The sequence below is a fragment of the Grammomys surdaster genome, unplaced genomic scaffold (assembly GCF_004785775.1).
Source record: "Grammomys surdaster isolate TR1022 unplaced genomic scaffold, NIH_TR_1.0 191, whole genome shotgun sequence".
Lineage (NCBI taxonomy): Eukaryota > Metazoa > Chordata > Mammalia > Rodentia > Muridae > Grammomys > Grammomys surdaster.
Genome location: NW_021604636.1, coordinates 1182373 through 1200299, shown reverse-complemented (window position 1 = coordinate 1200299; position 17927 = coordinate 1182373). Strand labels below are relative to the sequence as shown.

Genomic DNA, 17927 nt, shown 5'->3' with positions numbered 1-17927 from the left:
CATATGAAATGTAAATAAAATATCCAATAAAAAAAATGAAAAAAAAATAAATAAAATTGTGCTAAAAAAAAAGAAAAGTGAAAGAAAAAAAAACAAGACAAAATCATGCTAACTAATTTATAAGCATTATGTCATTTTAGGACTTCACAATTTACATGAAAGGCATGTTAATGTTACTTTGTTTTGAATCTGATGTAGCAGAGGTCTGACTGGTCTGGCCTCAGTGGGAGAAGATGTGCTTAATCCTGGAGAGACTTGAGGCTCCAGGAAAGGGAAAGACTTAGTGGGGGTCTGGGAGCACCCTTTTAGAGGCAAGGGAGGAGGAATGGGCTGAGGAACTGTGGGAGGGGGTAATGACTGGAATGTAAATAAATAAAATAATTTAAATTAAAAAAATATGCTCCCTCTCAGTGGCAGCATTAAGGACAAGTTGATTAAAACTCATGTCTACTAGGATTAAAATTTGTGCCTTATATTGTTAGACCACATTGTTGCCTGACCCTCAGCTTGTGACTTAGATGGTCTAAGACTTATTTAGATAATACTGCATACTTTCCTAAAACACTGTCACTTTTTTAAAAATTTGAGTGAAATCTCCAGAAAATTCTAAGAATACTATTAAGCTTAGGTTGGCAGAAAGTGAAAGGAGTAAGAAGGCTTCTTGTCAGAAGTAAGTGGTCAACTGTAATCAAATTATATTATATGAAAAAAATCTATTTTCAGTAAAAGAAGAATAGAAAAAATGTAAACAAACAGCCCAAATGTAGCAGGATTTCCATACAAAGTAAGAAAATTCTGGTTCTGATTTGATTGCTAAAGAAATCCCCAAATTTTATCATGCCTTACGATTGCCCCAGATTTGGGTCTACCTCTTTGTTTCTGTGAACTAGAGATGAAAATAGATTAAGGCTTCAAAGTAATTTACTGGGAAGAACATGATTTTATAAAATGAGTTAAAAACTGGAAGAAGATGCAGATATGTAAGGAAGGGCACATCAACTCTCTCACATGCCTATATTAAAATTTAAAACTTTATCATTAAAAGCTTGAAAATAAATAACAACATAAACCATCAAAATTAAACAGATTCAAAGTCTGTACAGCTCACCTTCTGTACAGGTAGAAGAGGTGTTCTATTCAAACTAGGAAAGCTTTTAGGCTTGTATCCTCTTTCCTATATCCATTAACTGCAACCAGCCCTTCCTCATCACCTTACACTTATCTCTTCTGGCCCTCTGTATTAATGTTATACTGTCTCCACAGACTCATTTCTTTACATTTATCCATATATGATTGGCTAGATTCTGCATATGCTAGAGAATAAGCAGTTGTTTTCTTTTCATTCTTCAACTGGATAACCTCACCTAATATTATACTAACAGCTAATCCATTTTTCTGCAAATTTTTAAATGTTATTTTTTTAGATTTTCTTTTAGTTAAGCACTATTCATGGATATCATATGTTGGACTTGAGATGTTTCAAGCAATACATGACCAGGAGGCTCTTATTAAGTAGATTTCTCAAAAGTGAGGCCAAGGATATATATGTATCAATATCCTGATATGTATCAATATCCCTGATACTATCAAGGATAATAGTGCTCATTCAAGCCATAGTCATGGTTCAAACCTCTGGCTTTAAGAATGCTATTTCAGTGTGGCATTACATAACATGGTCATTAAATGAAACAGGAAAAGATTTTATAACTCTTAGAGAAGTAGAGGAGAATCAGTGGTGGAATGCTATGTGTCCTATGAATGTAGGGTACGGATGAGTTTTGAGACGTGGCAGTCAACCATATCAAGTTATTTACCAAGTCTTAAGGAATTGTTCTAATATTTAAAAGAAAGAAAATATCCTGGCAACACCTGTCCCATTATATTGTATCCTAGAGCCTTGACTAGTTTTTATGTCAAATCGACATAAGTTAGAGTCATCTAAAAGGAGACAACATCAACTGAGAAAATGCCTCTCTAAGATCGAGCTGTAGGTATGCTCATGGAGCATTTTCTTAGTTAGTGACTGATGTGAGGAGGCCCAGCCCATTGTGGGTGGAGCCGTTCCTAGCTGGTGGTCTTAGGTTCTACAAGAAAGCATGGTCACCAAGTCATGAGTAACAAGCCACTAAAACAGCTCTCCTCCATGGCCTCCTCATCAGCTGCTGGTCACTGACGTCTCTGTTCTTACCCTGACTTGTTCCAGTGGTGGGATATCATATGGAATTCTAAGCTGTAACATTCCCTCCCTTGATTTAATTTTGGGCATTGTGTTTCATCACAGCAATTAGAAACCTAACACACTTAGTAGTAAGAGTTAGGGCTCCAAAATGAGCAGTATCAAGATCCTATACTAGTAAAGAGTATAGTATAGTATACTAGTAAGACGCAATGACATTGGAAACTATTGTCAATAGATGTCAGACATATGGGGCCACTTAGAGTGCCATGCTTGGAAGAACTGGAAACTCTCTTTTGGCAAATAGTTCCCAGATAACACATACAAAGACAAAACTCAAAGCACTAGTGAGAGAGAGAGAGAGCTTCAGTTTTCCCCCTTACCATCTGTAAAACAGGCTTCAGGCTCATCTGCATTTACAGGCTCAGCTTCTGCCTCCTCCTCTCCTGGCAGAGGGTTATCAACGGTACTGCACTCAGAAGAACTTGATCGGTTCCGTCTCTAAAAAGAAATTCACCACCACCACCACACAGGCTATTTAGTGAATGATAGTATGACATTCAAACGTCATTTAATGACTAGTCATGCAAAGTGTCATGAAAGATGCTTAACAGTACGATGGCCGTAAAAACATAGAAACACATGTTGAGGTCAAGTTGCCCTATGGTACATCCATAGTCAATCTTTCTATCTACACACCCTGCAAAAAATAATTTATTTCATAATGGTAGTAGCAATTGAACATTCGGACAAAGCTTTCAAGAGGAAGCATTTTATGTTAACTATAATTTGGGAAATTATTGTCCACACTTATCATTATCTTAGGTTTAATACTGACTTATGAGCAGTTATTCTTTGGGGATAACTGACCTCTGGGGAACGTTAATATCCAAGTGTCAAGTTGTCAATGCTGCATTACTAAAAGTACAGAGCTGATAGTTACCAGAAATAGATTTTAAGTAGTTAGGATTTTAAAAATTATATAATAATATCCAAATAGGTCCTGTTTACTTTTATAACACATTAGGTAGCAGGATGCTATAGATAGAAAGTCTTTAAACAAGACAAATATCAAACATAAACTTGTATTGGGGTCCAAATGTTAAAGACCATACCAACATCGCCCATTTTAACCTCAAATTTTACTGCATGAAAGAGAAGATCATAAAGTATTATTTTTCACAGAAAAAAAAAGAGGTGGCTACTTAAGAAGTATCACATGCAGATGCTGATACAAAACTTCAATGGAATTAGACATGGCAGGCTCACACGAGAGCAACGAACTCGTCATTATGATCATTCTGCTGATCATAATGCAGACGAGTTCCCCTCCCAAACTTTATGATCCAGTAGTATGTCTGCATGTATACACACATACACAGAAGATTTCAGATACAGTACATACAGTAACCGTAGCAACACTCAGCCAAGTACCTAACATTGGTTTGTAGAGCATCACACCAATCGAAGAGTTCATTTCTCATCCTCATTTGCTAAGAGATATATGAATATGGAAAGCTGCTACTTATCGTAACAACGCTTCATTATTAAGATTATACTTTAGGTGCGGGAGAATATTTTAAGCAAGTGCAGGTACTAGAATAAAAAAATACTCATTTCAATGATTCTTTTGTCAATGAATTTGTATCACTAGCACAGGCTTAGTCTAAAGTATTAGCTTTTAAGATGGATTTTGCAGTTCTTTTTACAAGTACTAAATTGAGTACTCAGGGTTGTATGATTCACACCTTGCTCATCAGTCAGGGCAGCAGTGAGATGTCATACAGATGGGATATTGGTTAAATCCTTCTTAGAACCCGAGGGAAGAATTAGAGACACCTAATTTAATGAATTCCTCAGTAGATGTGTTATTCCAACCAGGTTAATGCTTTCATTATTAATGTCAGTTATAAAGGGCATCAGTACTCAATCACATTTAAAGCTTGGTGGTAGAAAGTGGTTAAATTAATCTAAAATACCTTAAAGAAAGAGAAATATTAATTAATTAGTGAAAGCATATTTAGTAGCATGATTTTGGGCTTGCTGATGTGTTGGGAGAGGGAAAAACAAGACCAGGATATATTGTACAAAATTAATTTTAATAATTTCAATAAAAAGAGCATTAATAAAGACATCCCACATTACACTGAACACCATGTAGGAGGCAAGGCTTCAATACGAATGCTAGTCTGTAAATAGTACTTCTCAGAAGACACTTGAAGCAATTAATAGGTTACATCATAGCAATTCTACAAAGCAAAATTTTTGTACTATATATAATGTATTACAATTATCTGACGCTCTTGGCTTTTACTTCAAAGCTGCAGTGAACTGTCATCAAGGAACATAAGACAAGCCCATAACTCTATGGAGAGGCCACCAACCCTATACTTCTGTGATAGAAGTCAGTGGCTTTCATTTGTACACAAAGCAGTGGGAAGAATTATTGACAACAAGAATATAAACCACTTCCCTGTATTGAGTCAAAATATTAACAGTAGTGTAGTCAGAACAGTTTCCCTTCAGCTTGTAGCAACTTTTAAAACAAACTATGCTCTATGGATTTTGGGAGAATTTTGATGGCCTAGTGACAGCATAATTACTATCACAGCACTGAGCTTACTGAGGTGTGTGCAGAGGGGAACCATGATCAGACTACATTGTATGTAAAAATAATTTCAATAAAATAGCATTAATAACATTTTATCCCAAGTTACAGTATTAGTGAATAAAAAGTAGGGAGAGTTTATACAGTGTCTCTCTCTATTGAAAGTTCTTTTTACAGATATTGATTTTCTGTCAATTAAATTTAGAGTTTGGCTCAGAAACAATAGCTACACAGTGCTATTGTTCACTGGAATAAAAATTATCCTGGTCTCTGACATGAATTATAATTAATTCATGTAACAAGTCAAATTATTGTGGTCAATATTTAACTACAATGAATATATTATTCGCTCACACAGTAACTAATTATTTTATATAAAATACATATATATGTAATACGTGTCATCTAGAAATACAGAGATTTTGTAATCTACTCAGCTTTTATAAACTTTAACACGTCATAGAGTCATATCAACAAAACCCTTTAGTTGCAAAAGGTGAAGGTTATAAGTGTTGTCTTGAAGTAATATTCACCTAATGAGTACAGCAAGCACCTCTAACCTTAAACACTTAAATTTGTTTTATTTAGATCATTCCAACCTTGCTTTATTTTCCATAATCTTATAATTATTTTACACTATTTATCACTTTTAAAATTTCCTTTGTTGTTAGATATGAAAAATGAATCAAATAATGTTAGTAATTTAATATTAAGTTATTTCACTTTATTTTAATATCATGTGAGTGGTATACTTCCTCATCATTTATTTGTTTGCAACCAAAGATACCTTTCATTTATAAGGTAAATATAGAGAACATGGAATCAGTGTCTCCTCACTGACACTGAGACAAGAAAGTGTGCTGTAGTTTATCTTCCGTTTTTGAAACTATGACTTTGTTTGTAAGTGTATTTTAATCCTATTTCTTTTATTTCTATGGAAATAATGCAGAGTAAGATAGCAAACTTCAGAAGAAAGGATCAAAGGACAAGCAAAAACACACATCAGCTTTCAGCTCTAAGGCCTTTCATGGCTGTTCTTCCCCAGCTTCCTGCTGCCCTTAAGACTGGGGATGAGCTGCCATGTACCACCTCTGCTATCGTAAGGATTTAAATGATTTCTCTATCTCACTCAGAATTTACAACTGTTAGTTGTCTGATCACCCAAGAAAGTCTCAAGATTATTTTTTCCAAAAGCTGCTGCCACAGTTAAAAATACTGTAGACACTCCCAAACAATAGAACAGTCAATAGAATCATCCTCACTAGGTGTTCATGTCCTTTGTACTATCTCAGGACATTTTCAATTTACTGATGATCTGCAGTAAAATACTACTTTACTTTTTAATTATGAACAACTAAAACTCCTGCTCATTTACTAATATGAGGAAAAGGTACATTTTTCTTTTATTATTTTCTTCGCTAATTTTCCTCATTTTTTTTCTATCAGAAAGACTGGTTAGCGTGTTGGGAACAACCTTGTTCTCAGTGTTAATGCTTAACAGTATTAACTCACACAGTCCACATGGCATGTAGTTTCAGATGCTAAAAATATAATGAGGGCAACTTCAGCCATTGACAAGAAAAAGTAGACAGCAATGACTTTACTGAATCCTTAATTTCCTAAGCATCTTCTATCAAGGACACTCAGTAACCACGATACAACTGATATAGCCATGTGGTGAGACCTTGATTTAAAACACGGACAGACAAATGTAACATTTGGAAACGTGAGGAGTTTGAAGGCAGCATTTTTGTCGTTGTTTGTTTTAATGGTGTAGTGTAATGTTAGAGCTTTATTCTAATGAAAACGGAAGGGGCATTCCCTAATAAAGTTTTCAAGGTTTCTGTGTGCTATCATAAAACGACCAGGATAGTGATTGACAGGAAATACTCCAAAAGCTTTTAGCAAACATTATCACAACCAATACCTGTTGAAAAACTCCAAGTAGTTAACAAGGATTTATGGAATGTAAACAGGAAGACACAGTGTGTGTCCAAGAATAGATTCAAAGTTCCAAGTTTCTTCATATTGTTCATAAATTCAAAACAAATGAGAAAGAAAAACTAATTTGTATATTTTTGTAATGTCATTGTCCCCTAAGTGAAGATCAGGAGGAGAAACTTCAAAAGGCTGAAATAAAAATTAGTTTTCTCAATATGTGAATTTCTAATATTGAACACACAATGTACAATCCAAAGTTTTCATGCACGAAAATTGTCTTCTAACCTTTGTACAGGCTGATTCTATCAAAACACCATATTCTAAACCACTCTTTACAACTGAAAGACTCAGCTTATACTTCGTCAGACTTTAAAATCTTGTGTGTGTGTGTGTGTGTGTGTGTGTGTGTGTGTGTGTGTGTGTGTGCGCGCGCGCGCGCGCGCACGTGTTTGAGGATGTTGGTACAGTGCTTACAGAGGCCAGAAGAGGGCAGCAAATCCTTCAAGTAGGAGTTATAGGCAGTTGTGGAAAACCTGACATAGTACAAGGAACTGAACAGAGATCCAGCACTCTTAAACACTGAGCTTCTCTCCAGGCCCAGGAATAATGTTTCTTGATATGTACTGCATCTTTTTTGATACTAGTTTAGCAAGAAATTTATGAATTCACAATATAACCATATATGTATATAGCATATATAGTAATAGTAAAATATATAGTAATGTGCATATATTATATACACACAAATACATGTAACTACATGTATGTGTACATCTAAAATGTCTGTAATATTACATGCTTTACTTTATTTAGATAAGGGTAATTGGATATTGTGTGTTTTTTAATGATTTACTTGAAGAATATTGATTACATTGTGAAATGGTTTTAGTCAAGATCATTGAGTTCAAACCATTCGCAACTGAAAAAGAAAAATTCTTTTCTAAACTGTTAACAATAACTTCATGTGCACAGAACACTGAAACGTCAGGAATTTTGTTGTTGTTGTTGATGGTTTTTCTTTTTCCTTAGTGTCATTGTCCCTGGGGCATGACTATTTCAGCACAACACTTTGCTTTCCTCATTGCACAGTGGACAACAAATAATACAAACATTTCAACAATGACAGAGAAAGTCAAATTATGAACTGGATTATAAAATAAGGCAAGAGTTTTAGGCTGCCCTTCTTACTCAGTCCTTCAAAGATTATATTACAATTAATAGGCATTACTTGATATCAGAGAAGGATTTTTGCTTATGTTTTAGAAATATTAGGTTAAACAAGCTACATTATTCATAATCTTAGCACAAGTGTCTGTAGGATAGTGAAATAAAGCTGTATAGGTCACTTATTTTCACTGAATACTACAAGAAGAAGGAACTTGGTGTAGAACCAGAAACCTACTCTCATCAGTGAGAGATATCACTTCTGGGATTAAATGAAACATTTCAAAATACATTTCTCATTGGTAGGCATAGGTTATTAACTTGATGGTATTTCATATATAAACATGCCTGAATTTTTGAATTGCTTATAAAAATAAAGTGCTATCATTGCTAAATTATTTTGAAATTATTCAAAATCTAGACTTGGACCTTGGGTACATTGGCTCTGCTCTTACTTCCCTAGATATGTCTGAAAGCAGCCAATGTGGAGACTTAATTTTATAATCTGTGAAATCAAAGCAAGGAATAAAATGATCCTCTTGTACTATGATTTTAATGTTTACATTCAAAAAATTCCTCCCACTTAATTTGGGTGAGAATAAATTGTTAAAGCACAAAGTGGTTTTTAGTTGAAATATGATTTCCAAGTATTTTCTTCTTTATCTTACTTTTATAATCCATCTGATAACATTCTACAAGTCATGCATTTGAATTTCATTCAGAACATGAAAGCTATACCAAGAGAGTAATCAAGAAAGTCACAAAAAAAAAATGATGGAATAACCCCAGGGACATGCTGTGAAGTCAATTCATCAATGGAACAATCATGTTTTTTTCTACTTTCTTGCAATGGGTCAGGCAGAAAGACTTTGTAGCTGAACAGCATGCAAGACACTGAAGAAAAATTATATATGTATGATGTTTTAGGTAACCTGTGTAAAAGTGGTCACATGTGTCTCTGCGTAGTTAAAGCACAGAGCTGTATCCTGGGGCGTTCCACTGTGGTTTTACCCCTGCAGAGGTGAGAAGGTTAGGTTCTGAAGCCGAGAAAGGCAGCATGAGGAAGCAGTCAACTGTGACTAAAAGTCTGCAAGGCCTTCTACCTGAAGGTAGGAACTAAGTATCTGTCTAAAATACATGCTACATATTTAATATTAGGTGATATATTTGAAACACATTAAAAATAAAATGTCATTCAAGTAGACTTAAAGAATAATTATCTAGTTTTATAATCTCATTTTTTCAGCAAGTAAACATATACACTATCGTGTACTAAGCAATTTTCATGTTTATCCTATAATACAACCAATATGTAAAAATATATTATAAGCAGTGTGGGCTGGGGGAGAGTAGCAGTGTATAATTTGAGAAAAATACTCAAAATAAACAATTCTCAATTTACATTCAATAGTCATGCTTAATTAAATTCAAGAATTTAAACATCACAGCAGAAAAGCAGCACTTCCAAATCTATCAAAGCATAAAGAATACAAAATTGTCATTTAGATATTCCAGACCAATGTTCCATCGCCCAATAAAGAGAGAAAGAGTTTTTGAGATTTTTGTATCCAATCTGAGCAACAGAAATGATCCAAGTAGAATTCTCTAGAAGAGTGATTGATTTTAGGGATCTAACACATGCAAGGTGAGGTCAAAGAGCAGCTACCCTCAGTACAAACAAAGAATGAAATTTGCCTAGCCAAGATCATTTCTGGTGAAGATGATACTTTGCAAAGTTCAATACTAAGTGGAAATATAAACTGCCCTATAATGAAAGGATGGGGGAAAAATCCAAACAAAGCCTTTGATACAGACTTAATAACAGTGAAAAAATTCAAGTAAGTGGATATAAAATATTTAACTTCGATGACTGTACATATTTAAGTAACATTTTATCAAATCAATAAAGTGAATGCATTTCATATCAGCTTTTCTTTAGAGGTGATGACTTTCAGACTTAAATACTGAGTAGGAGAATGAGCAGAGGGGTAAATGACTGATATCAGGTAAGAGATATGAAGGCGTGGTGCTTGGCCTGCGATTTCCTTCTGTGGTACAGACGGCCAGTAAATTTACCTCTGTGTGTCAGAGTTCAGCTCAAGGGCCAGCTCTTACAGCTTACATATCTTATTTTGGAGGCCCCCAATGGGACACATTAGGATCCTATTCCAGAATGTGCTTATCCTTCATATGTTGCTGTGGTTTACATATTTATCTCACTTGTTAACTGTCAGAGTAAAATTATTTCATTACTTTTATCAATTACTACTTAATATTTACTTTTAAAGTACATGAACATTTAGTGTCAAATCACGTATTAAAAAGGATCAGAATATATAAGGACTGTAGTCTATGACAGGAAACAGTATACCTGTCTTAGTACTGGGCACATATAGAAAATAGAAATCTATGCTCTTTGTTGTGCATGAATGGAAGAAATGAATGAAATTATAATTAGTTGCATAATATTTAGGCAGCTAAAATGAATATAGTACTTGTAGAGTAAAGGTACCACCCCCCCAACACACACATTTTCTTTTTCCTTTATGTTATACTGAAATCTTTGACACTTAGATTATTGTGATGGAAAAAATGTTGAATATTTGCATTTCTTATCCTTCAACTTCATATCCTCCTATTTTGTGTATCATTCTAATTCAAGAAACAAATTTAACTTTTATTTCCTTATCAACTTTATATTTTTGAATAATAAAGCATGATAATGGAAATACTTGCTTGCCGGTTGTATCCATTACCTATGTTAGAGTAAAACACTACTTTGCCAAATTAGTTTTATGCTTTTGTGTCATAATGTAAGTCTTCATCAGACAATGAAGAGGCTGCAAAGCCAATGTTCTGGACCTCAGGGATGCTTCTGGTTACATCCCAACCTCACTGATAGGCCTGAGATATCAGGATAGGAAGAACAGAATTACCCCAGCAGTACTCACTGAACACATAGCAGGTAGTGACTACGAGGGGCTAAATTTGGTTATGAGGAGATTGTCATATTTGTTTAATAATTTACATGAAAATAGAGGCCTATTATTAAAACAAATGACTTTCCTTTATTCAAATATATAATCATTAATGTACATTATGCTATTAATAATGTATACTGATATTTCTAAATGATAGAAAAGGGAGAGTTATGTTGTCTTGCGAAAAATATATTTAAGGATTAAATATCAGCTCAATAAATCCAGAAATAAGACTGTTAAAAGCTAACGAAGTTTATTCAGTAAAATATAGTGCTTAAGAATGATTATGGAGCTCTTGTTCCCCTTGACCCAGTGCTTGCAGGTTGTTCTCTCCCCTCCCCCCTTCCCTTCCCCCTCTCTCCACGTGGTCATGGCGGCCTCCACTCCTCTACTCTCTCTACTTCTCTATCTCTCTCGCTCTCTCTCCCTCTTAATAAACCTTCCCTCGTGGAACCGTCTAGTCTGCTGTGATCTGTTACAAGCTGCGCGTGAAAAACCTTTCATTTGGTGCCGAAACCCGGGAATAGGAAGACTTTGGGGACCTCTGGCTTCTGTGACCAGGCAGGATGGATGCAACACATGGTAACTGCCCAACTGGGTCAACTGGGTCAACTGGAACCTCAGTTCCAGCGCCTTGCTTGGAAAGCAGTAACCCGTCCGGGACTCTGCTTGCTCCCTCCCCACCTTCACCTCCTCTGTGGCAGGTCAGCCTGTTTGCCTGCTCTCTTCCCTCTGTGTTTCTTAGCTCTGCTCTGGGTCTTCCCCTTACATCCTGCTGTCTGGGACCTGTAAAGTGTTAGTGCCTTGCACCACAAAAACTGCCAGCATGAACATTGCCCCTGTTAACTGCAGCCGCCAGAGTCATTGGGCAGCGACTTCCAGCTGCTAGCAGGAAGTCCCACCCTGCTGCCACCAGCAGAGCAGACCTGACCCACATGCTGCACCTGTGGCAGCCATATGATCCAGCTTTCTTAGCTGAAATGTTTCTGTGCTAATACAAAAATGTGCTTTTCTCTTCCTATGCAAACTGCCAAAGTTACTTAAGACTCTTTCCTAACCTGTCTGGATAGATTTTTATTCAATTACAACCTATTTTTATGACTCTCAATCTTGTCAGAAGTCTGCTAATCGTATATTTTAAGTTTATGGCCGACAGAATGCCCAAAGGCTCTAACAGTTACCCAAGATGGTTTCAGAAGACTTGGACAATGGAATCCAAGAACATACAGCCTAGATTGTATGTGAACAAACGCAACGGGATACCCTGAGTCAAATGACTTGGCTAAATCAAGGTAAGTCATTTCTCATATCAGGCGTATCCATTCCACAGAAAAATGCCCTGCATCTTCTGAGCTTAAAAGCCAAACTGACTTCACCCAAGAGACTATGGAAACCACAGGAACTGTTGGCTAGTGGTCTCTGTCATTTTTTAAAAATAATATATAACTGGTAGATTGTTGTTTACTCTTTCTCAGACTTCTGATTACATTGACAGCTAAGTTTTCACAGATATTATCTGTTACCTCACTACCTAAACTCAGCTGAAAGACTACTTGCGTTGTTAACTCATGCTGTTATCTGTTTTGTAAACTTATAAGCTACAGGAAACCCACTCAGATCTACCTCTCATGGACCAAATAGATGCCATCCAGTCCAGGCACATCCAGAACAGCTCTAGAGAAGCAACCTCCAAATGCTCCATCTCCTGTCACACACACAGCTGCTTCTAATGGACCTGTTCCTTCTGGCCTATCCTCAGATGGATCCATAGACCGTGGACAACAGAAAACAGCCAGCTCTCCTAAGACCGGACAAACATCACCTATATCTATTCTTCTAGGTTCCCCCTAAAGATGTGTCGCCCCCAATGCCAGCAGGAAGTAGCCAGATTTCACGACGACCCTATTCCTGCTTCACCACCACTTCTTTCTAATTTTTCTTTTTAATTAAACCAAAACATGGGAATGTTAGTAATCTGTCTAAACTCCAACTCCACAGTCACCTGGCAGCAGCCAGGTATGCTCCTCCCCCACAGTTACCTGGCAACAGCCAGGTAGGCCTGCCCACTATAAAAGGGGCTGCTTGCCCCCTCCTCTCTCTCTTACTCGTTCTCCTCCACCCAGAGCCTGCAGGTTGTCCTCTCCCCTCCTCCCTTCCCTTCCCCCTCTCTCCACGTGGTCATGGCCTGCCTCCACTCCTGTACTCTCTCTACTTTTCTATCTCTCTTGCTCTCTCCCCCTCTTAATAAACCTCCCCTCGTGGAAAAGAAAAAAAGAATGATTATGGCGATGCAGTCTAAGGTAGTAAATCAGGACTAAGGATTCACCTGAAACTGGAGTGTAATGTTAGACTCCCAATGAATCAGCAAATGCCAAATCCCATTGGAGCAGAATATTTGATCCTAAATTTCACTGTTTCAGGGGAGTAGCAAAAGGTCATTTTCATTTCTGTTTACTGGTTTGTCTTTCTATGGCACATAGGGCTGTAGTGTAGATTTGGCATCCAAACCAAAAAACTTCCAGAAACATCCACAACGAACATATTTTATTAGTCTTTTAGAGTCTCAGTTGTCTATGCATATAGACATTATGTCTACTATCTATGGTGAAGAGGAATGGGCACCAGATGAACCAGATTGATTAGTGTATGCATTTTCTTCACTTCTCTGTCTCTACCTCTCCCCCCCCCCTCTCTCTCTCTCTCCCTTTCAGGTTTTATCAGATGACTCTCTTTTCTATGGGTGCTGGAGTAGTGTAGATGCTGTGGAGTGATGTTCAGATTCCCCTTTTTCGTGAGCCACTCATTGATCCTGCAGCCAAAGGCTGAGTTCCTCTGCTTAAAGTGCTGTTTCAGAAGTCATCTGCCTTGCTCAGTGTTATGTTCCCTCTCCTGGAAGGCAGAGTGGAGTCTGCATGTTGTTAAGAGTCTGGAACTGGCTAGACCTTCTTGCTTTAAGTTGAGACTAGTCCAAGAACTATGCTAGCACCAGAGATTCTGTAGGAGCAGGAGAGATGGCTGTTACAAATGCAGCAGATTAACATTCTCTCTAGTACTGTGGTTTTTCTCACATCTTGTAGCTGTTAGGCATTTCCAGAGAACATTCTCCATCAGATCTTACCACAGCTATCTCTACATGGATGACTCCAATGATTTAGACAATAACCTATACATGACTCCAAACTTTCTGCAAGGTCGACTCCTCTTTTTCCCTTTAAACTGTGTTTCCTGATCTGCCACTCAGTTTCCCATTATTATGTCATGTAACCTTTCTGATATATTGACTATAAATTCATGGATGGCAAGTTTTAATAGATTTAAATAGATCAATGATACTTGAAAAACATAACCAATAATTTATATGAATAAAATCAGAAAATTGCCTAGACATAATAGACTGAAGTGGGAAGAGAAGACACAAATGTGCTTAAAGTTTATATCCTGAACTCATAGTACAGTTTAATGTATCCCAAATTTGCTCCTAAAATTAAATTTAAATCTAAACAATAAATCGAGAGAGGAATAAAATCATGTAGGCCTAGAAATTAGAAGATTTTCTGTCAGCTAGAGAAGAGATTGAGAAGAATTCAACAGGTTAGGTGTTTGGAGAACTTTGCATACAACCACATAAGCTGTGATATAGGTACTAATGACTTTACATAAGGGTATCAAACTCAAATCTTAAAGATTTATTCAGGATTTTGACCACAGAAGGAAATTTCAAGCAAGGCCACACAGGTATTAAGTATTTGGTGTAGAAGGGAAGTTACTGGTCTTAGGGATAGATTTGCAGGAAAGCAAAGGAAACACTTGTGGTCAGAGCTGAAGCTTTACATGTAGTGCCCACATTCGGAGACTCAGGAAGCCATGCATGACTCTATCATGGGAAGCGTTTGATTAGGAATGAACTGAAGTGAAATTAGCATTTATGCATGGAGTAGGTATGAAATTAGCTTCAATGAATGGTGTAAAAGAAAAATGGAGGTGGAGGGTCTAGACAGAATTGTCAGGTAGTGAGTGCAAAGGTAAGGGTGGTGGAGATGACTAGTGAATTCAACAGGAGAGAGACAAGGTCTGTTTAACTGCAGCACCAGCGACGAGAAAGAGATGGAGGGTGGGACAATCCCATTGTCTACACGGAGTTACATCAGTTATTAAGAAGCAGCGAGAAAACCTTATTTGAACAGTCAGCAAGGTGTTTGAAATGACATCTACTATCTCTCCCTTACCATGACCAATGTTAGACCTGAGATACCAGACGTCTCAAACGTTCCTTCATTTACAGGTTATTAGGGCAACAATACATGCAAAGTGACCTTACCTCTTTGCTGTAGTCACTATCTGAGTCACTGCTAAGTTCTTCTGTGTTCATATTTTCCAAATCAGACTCCCCAGGTGCAATTGGCACTGTCACTGTGAGACTGGGATTATGAATAAAGGACTGGTAATCGTTTTCATGCATAAAGCTTTTGTCTAGACTGCTGCCAAAACCACTGATTCTATCCTTTTCTTTCAGGAAATTGTGATCTTTGCTCATCTCAGCAAGGGTACGGTTTGAGATATAGTTTTCTTTTTTGTTGTTGGGATCCACTGTTCGTTTGGTGTCCTTGGAGCCCTTCGGCTTCTTGGAAAATGATTTTAGAATGAATTCACGCAGGGTCTGTTTCACATAATTTATTCCTCTTTTAATCCTGGCCACTGCAATCTGGAGGTTGTTTGCATCGGTGTCTTCTTCAATTGCTGTAAGGTTGTCAGAACTAAAGGAACTCAGTAATAAAGCCAGAAACAGGTTCAGGACCTATGTCAGGGTGGATGGGAGGGGGAAGAACAGGGACAGGGGAAACACAAAGGAGTATACTTTCAGAATTACAGGTTACAATATAGACCCACAATGACAAAAAGATGCAGCACTTTTTCATGAATTGGTAAAAACAGGTCAGAGGAGACTCAATACTCTCTCCACATATAGACACTGGGACTTGGGCAACTGAGGGAAAGCAATACTCATGATCAATTGCCCTGAAGAGCAGAAAATCATCCTACACCATTGTCATCATGCCATTGATCACTCTATTATTTTTGGTCTCTAAAGTGAGCCAGTCAAATTCCCTTTAAGGAGTCTCAAAGGTTCCCTTAACTTACCTGTCATTACTGCTTGACTTTCACAGAAAACAAAGAGTCCAAGAAAATTAGACTACTGTCATTCTGCTGACCATTCCAGGTTAATGTATGCACATTGAACATAAGTCATGCAAGACAGTGAAACTGATTAGCTGCCTTTATTGTGTACCACTTAAGTCTTGAAGAAGTATCCAGATTAATTTCAGGTGCTAAGATTTTCACAGAGGACAGAGGACATATAAATTGTATGTATATTTAAATGTTTTATATGTGAACCACAAACATAACTGAGCTACAATTAAATATAAGTGTTTTCAATGCCTGACTTATCTTACTTCATATTTCTATGTAGGCTGAGGGCCTGGATGGAATTAAAGGAGGAAAGGAGAAGGGTATAGCGTAGATGTGCTCTCTGCTTCCTGGCTGACATTCTGTAAGCTGTTTCCATGCCCTCTTTGCCAGGATGCACTGAAACTGCTAAGATGGAACCCAAATAAATCTTCACTCCTTTAAATGCTATATGAGGTATTTGTTACAGTGATGAGAAGTCAGACTAACAGGGAATCACAGAGAACAATGTTGGTAGTTGCTAAGGAATTTTAGGTGCTTTTAAATTGTTGCCTTTTTTTTAGTATTTTATTAAGAACATATGTTCGTGTTTTAATAGGAGTACTCATGAAACACCCCAAAGATCTGTCTTTAATTAATAGTTTATTCACTAGATCCAAGTGATAAAGTTCTTTCTAGTACTATGCTTATGGTACATCACTTCTTCAATGAAAATAGATACTGTGATAGTGTATTTTGCTTTGAAAATGGTGAGAACATATATATATATATATTGTCTGTTTCATGTATATCAAAAGTGAAAACAAAGTCAATTTCATATAGCTTCTATTAACACATTAGAAAGGAAAATAAGTATTGATGAAAACAATTGATTTGCAAAATCCAATTTGAAGACAACAGTTTTCATTACTGTCCTACCATAGACTAGAATGGACTAAAATCAACTTCTAAAAGTTGTGGTTTTTAATGATTTCAATAACTGGAAATAAGGTGACATAAAGACTAAATGTGAGTTTTCTTTCTTGTGTGTGTGTGTGTGTGTGTGTGTTCATGTGAGTGTGTGTGTGTCCTCCTCTAGCTCATTCAGATTTGTGCTATTGGTCAGGAGCTTTCACCAAATCTAGATTGGTGATAGACTGACAGCCAGCATGCCACAGTGATCTTCCGGTTTTACCCCTACAATGCCAGCCTTTCAGGCACATATGACCCTGATTTTTAAGTGACTTCTGGAAACTGACATAGAGACCTTCTCTTACACTGAATGCACTCTTATCCACTTATCTATATCTCAAACCCCATGAGAAAATTTGAGAATGTTAGATGAGTTGAGGATAAACCTTTAATGGGAAAGTCCGTATCATAAACATATTTTTATACTTCCCCCATGTTAAACTTATATTGGTGGTAGTTCCTTGCTACTTAAGAGTTGACGATCAGCTTTGAGAATTAAGCTTCATTTTTTTCAAGGTCTGAGTACTTATTTGTTAATCTGACAGACTTGTTTTTGACTGGACTCATACTTAGAAATAGAAGCTCTCAAAGAGGTCAGAACAGCTTATGCCTCTTGGCAATCTGTTTCTTTGACTTTGCTTTGGCCATCTTCATCATTTTAACCAAAAATTTAGCATAGTCCACAGCCTCTTCCTTGTTTTTCTTAGTGTATTTTTTTTAGGAAGAGCAATATATTGGTGCTTGTGTCCCAGGTCACATGAAGTAACAAGACATTGAATCTTGTGTCATCTTGTTATGAGACTCTTACCCTCTTTGTTTAGTGGCTTTCTGACAATATATTAATGGGCATCTTTTGAGAGAGAGAGAGAGAGAGAGAGAGAGAGAGAGAGAGAGAGAGAGAGAGAGAGAGAGGGAGGAA

At 36.8% G+C, this 17927-nt stretch overlaps 1 protein-coding gene and 1 long non-coding RNA gene across 4 annotated transcripts in view; one reads left to right on the top strand and one right to left on the bottom strand.

Annotated features, from left to right (window-relative positions):
* Positions 1–17927, bottom strand: part of Scn9a (sodium voltage-gated channel alpha subunit 9) — an 82168-nt gene that overhangs the window by 28223 nt on the left and 36018 nt on the right. For all 3 annotated transcript variants that reach the window (XM_028769288.1, XM_028769290.1, XM_028769289.1), the window contains exons 16-17: positions 15189–15665; positions 2560–2677 (exon numbers count right to left, since the gene is read on the bottom strand). In XM_028769288.1, coding sequence (XP_028625121.1) covers positions 2560–2677; positions 15189–15665 — 595 coding nt within the window. The remainder of the gene's footprint in view (positions 1–2559; positions 2678–15188; positions 15666–17927) is intronic.
* LOC114622715 overlaps positions 1–17927 on the top strand; it is a 111909-nt gene that overhangs the window by 77957 nt on the left and 16025 nt on the right. The window lies entirely within an intron of this gene.